This window comes from Alexandromys fortis, unplaced genomic scaffold, assembly GCF_014885135.2.
Source record: "Alexandromys fortis isolate MF-2015 unplaced genomic scaffold, M_Fortis_MF-2015_v1.1 scaffold_165, whole genome shotgun sequence".
NCBI lineage: Eukaryota > Metazoa > Chordata > Mammalia > Rodentia > Cricetidae > Alexandromys > Alexandromys fortis.
Genome location: NW_026068038.1, coordinates 3378426 through 3382105, shown reverse-complemented (window position 1 = coordinate 3382105; position 3680 = coordinate 3378426). Strand labels below are relative to the sequence as shown.

The 3680-nt window shown below is 47.4% G+C and overlaps 1 protein-coding gene across 8 annotated transcripts in view; it reads right to left on the bottom strand.

Moving 5' to 3' along the window:
• The window catches only part of Spg7 (SPG7 matrix AAA peptidase subunit, paraplegin), a 50238-nt gene that overhangs the window by 12170 nt on the left and 34388 nt on the right, over nt 1–3680 (bottom strand). For 6 of the 8 annotated variants that reach the window (XM_050165151.1, XM_050165153.1, XM_050165157.1 and 3 more), the window contains 2 exons: nt 2388–2512; nt 981–1083 (listed from right to left, as the gene is read on the bottom strand). In XM_050165151.1, coding sequence (XP_050021108.1) covers nt 981–1083; nt 2388–2512 — 228 coding nt within the window. The remainder of the gene's footprint in view (nt 1–980; nt 1084–2387; nt 2513–3680) is intronic. The other 2 variants (XM_050165150.1, XM_050165152.1) reach the window with 1 other exon arrangement.

Here is a 3680-nt window from a genome sequence, read left to right as displayed (position 1 = left end):
CCTGTCTTGAAAAACAAAAAAAAAAAAAAAAAAAAACACACTGAAGCATAATCAAAAAAAAAAAAAAGAAAGTAGTCTAAGAGAAATTTTGTTTTTAGAGACAGGATCTCATGCTATAGCCTAGCCTGTCCTTAAACTCACAGCAGTTGCCGGGCAGTGGTGGCGCATGCCTTTAATCCCAGCACTCGGGAGGCAGAGGCAGGCGGATCTCTGTGAGTTCGAGGCCAGCCTGGTGTACAAGAGCTGGTCTACAAGAGCCAGGACAGGAACCAAAACCTACGGAGAAACCCTGTCTCGAAAAATCCAAAACAAACAAACAAACAAGTTCTGAAAAGTAACAATTATAGGCATAAGCCAGCAGCCTGGCTTTCAGGGTAATTTTAAATGTACCTTTAAAATGGGAGTTATACAGGAAGGAAACCTAACTGTGATTTCTTTCCTTCTCTCTCTCTCTCTTTTTGATACAGAGTTTTTCTGTGTAGCCCTGGCTGTCCTCAAACTCACAGAGATCCGCCTGCCTCTGCCTCCTGAGAGCTGGGATTAAAGGTGTGTGCCACCACTACAGGCACCAAGTTGTGATTTTCACTTCAATGGAAATCCCATGGGGACTGTGTGGAGGAGGCCTGGTGGGACAGTCTAAACTAGAAGGTGTTCTCTATGTAGAGGCGACACAGGAGACACAAGCAGACTGTCTCGCAGTCCTTAGCTACAGAAGCTCTGGGGCCATCACAATGCTGACTGCCTGTTACTGTAGTGGAGACACCACAGGGCTGCCTGCGAAGTCGGGTGAGCAACACAACACTTCTGCTGTTGCTTCCACCATCCGGGAGGAAGACAGCCCACTGTTCTATCCCTTTAGTGCTCACATTCACACTTGATCTCACCCAGGCCTGATTAGTGACTGATTAGTGACAGGGACGGCACTTGCACTGCAGGGGGATGCTCCATTATGACCTTGTATACTGGGGTCAAGGTCGTACCACTGAATCCTGGTGTCAGCTCTGCCAGTCGCTGGGAGTAGAAACTGCTCGGCTGGGTCAACTTCAGGCCTTTCAGGTGCTGCTCAAAAATCTCCCGCCGCTCCTGTCACAGATGGGGGACACGGCTGAATTCATCACACTTGCTAACAAGACGAACCCTTCTCCCATGAGTTCCATGAATGAAACTGGTGGCGTCATAGGACACTGGCTTCTGCATGACTGACATTCTCAGTCATACCCGTGGGTTTTGGAAACCAATTTAGAGAGGCAAGATGATGAGAAGCTTAAGAAAATGGCTCAGAGGTTAGGAACACTTGTTGCTCTTTTAGAGGACCTGGGTTGGGTTCCTAGTAGCCACATGATGGTTCACAACCATCTGAAACTTTAGTTCCTAGGGACCCAAGGGATCTGATACGCCTTTGACCTCCTCTGGCACTAGGCACACACATGGTGCACATGCATTCATGTAGACAAACTCATATACATAAAAATGCACAAATAAATAAATCTAAGAGGGAGGGATGGAAAATCCCACGACCTTATAGAATTCAAGATGGAAAGGAGAAATGCCTTCATTTTGACTTGAGCGAATTTACTATAAAACTCAACCTAAGCCAGACAGTGGTGGCTTGCACCTTTAGTCCTAACACTTGGGAGGCAAATGAATCTCTGAGTTTGAGGCCAGACTGGTCTGCAGAGAGCGTTCCAGGATAGCCAGGGCAACAGAGAGAAACCCTGTCTCAAAAAAGAAAAAAACAAAAAAACAAAAAACCACCTCAACCTGGACCAGTGCAGTCAACTCCATACTTGTAGGGATGAAGACAGGACACACTGGGGAAACTTACGCTCACTGTGGAACTAGGAGAGAGCAATGAGTAAACACTGAGCAAGTCCCACCTTTAGGCCTGTGAGCCCAGCATTCAAGAAGTTGAAGCTGATGCCAAGTGGTGGCACAAGCCTTTAATCCTAGCACTCGGGAGGCAGAGGCAGGAGAATCACTGTGAGTTCGAGGCCAGCCTGGTCTACAAGAACTAGTTCCAGGACAGGCTCCAAACCTACAGAGAAACCCAGTCTTGAAAAATCAAAAAAAAAAAAAAAAAAAAAGTTGAAGCTTGAGAGCTGGAGGATCATCACAAGTTCAAGGTCAGCATGGGAGACTTAGCAAGACTCTGTCACAAAAACCAAACCAACTACAAAAGGACATTGGGTATTTTTATGGTTCCTAGAGGAGCGAGGGCCACATACTTGGGCCCCAGTGGCCATGGTAATGTCACACCAAGCCTAAGCCACAGAGAAAGAGCAATGACAACTACAAAACTAGAGCTTCCCAAGGAAGAAAGGCTGTGCCCAGGCCACAAGAACTGTGCTATGCAAAGCTAGCTGCCCCTCCTTCCCAGCAGTTCTGACCTGCAGAGTGGGAAGATCAATGAAGACATGCCTATCGAGTCGCCCAGGCCTCATCAGAGCATTGTCCAAAACATCAGCTCGATTCGTGGATGCCAGGACGATGACATGGTCTGTAGTGCCCATTCCTGGGAGGACAGAGCAGACAGTGAGCAGTCTTTGGAGTGGGGGATTTCACAAAATGGCTTTTCCCCTACCCCTTCACCATAGCAGGGAAAAGTAAAAGGTCCAGGGACAAAAAGGCCACCAGATTCCTTCCCAAAAAGATGATGAGGTGGGGACACCTTCCCAATGGCTTTCAATCAAAGTCATGCCAAAAGTGTGAAGCTGCTTGTTCTTCAACAACAGCACTTTCCCTTGTGGAGGCAGAACTGCCCAAAGACCCCTGGAGATGCAGGCAGCATCCCTGCAAGGGACTAGTACATTCTCACCCCAGGAGCCACAGTTCTTGCTGAGCTGCCACCACCCTTCCTGTGTGGTGCCTAAACACTTTAACACTTGGGTTTAGGCATGAGGGTTCTTGTCCAGGATATTAGAAGTAGGGCTGGAGAGAGGATTCAGTGGTTAAAACCAGGGCCACGCTTGTAGAGGATTCACATCAGGTGGCTCACAGCTATCTGTTAGTCTAATTCCAGGAGATCTGCTTGCTTGCTTTTGATGTCCACGGGCACGAGGCACATATGCAGTACACATATTTACAAACACATGTAAAATATTTATACACCTACAGTTTTTTTAAAAAGTAGCTCAGAAACCTCCCCAGATCCTTGACTAGATCTGACTGGGGAAAAATCAGCTATACAACAAGGTTTATAGACAGATGTGGTAGTGCACACACCTTTACTCCCAGCATCTGGGAGGCAGAGGCAGATCTCTATGAGTTTTAAGTCTACTCAAACCTACAGTAGAGGTCTACAGGGGAGCTCCAGGAGAGCAAAGACATAGATACCACCTTCCCAAAACAAACAACAACAAAACTCCTTAAAAACCTTCTTTCTAAAGAAGCTGGGGGAGGGGCAGAGAATGTGGTCGGTTGCTAGAGAACTTGCCGACTATGCAGAAGTCCTGGGTTCAGTCCTCAGCACCACATAGACCAGGTATAGTAGCCATTACCTGTAAAACTAGCACTCTGGAGGCAGGATGATCTGAAGTTCAAGGTAATCCTCAGCCACATACTGAGTTCAAGACCAGCCTAGGATGCATGAGACTCTCGGAAGGAAGGAGGGAGAGAAGGAGGGAAGGAAGGAAGGAAGGAAGGAAGGAAGGAAGGAAGGAAGGAAGGAAGGAAGGAAGGAA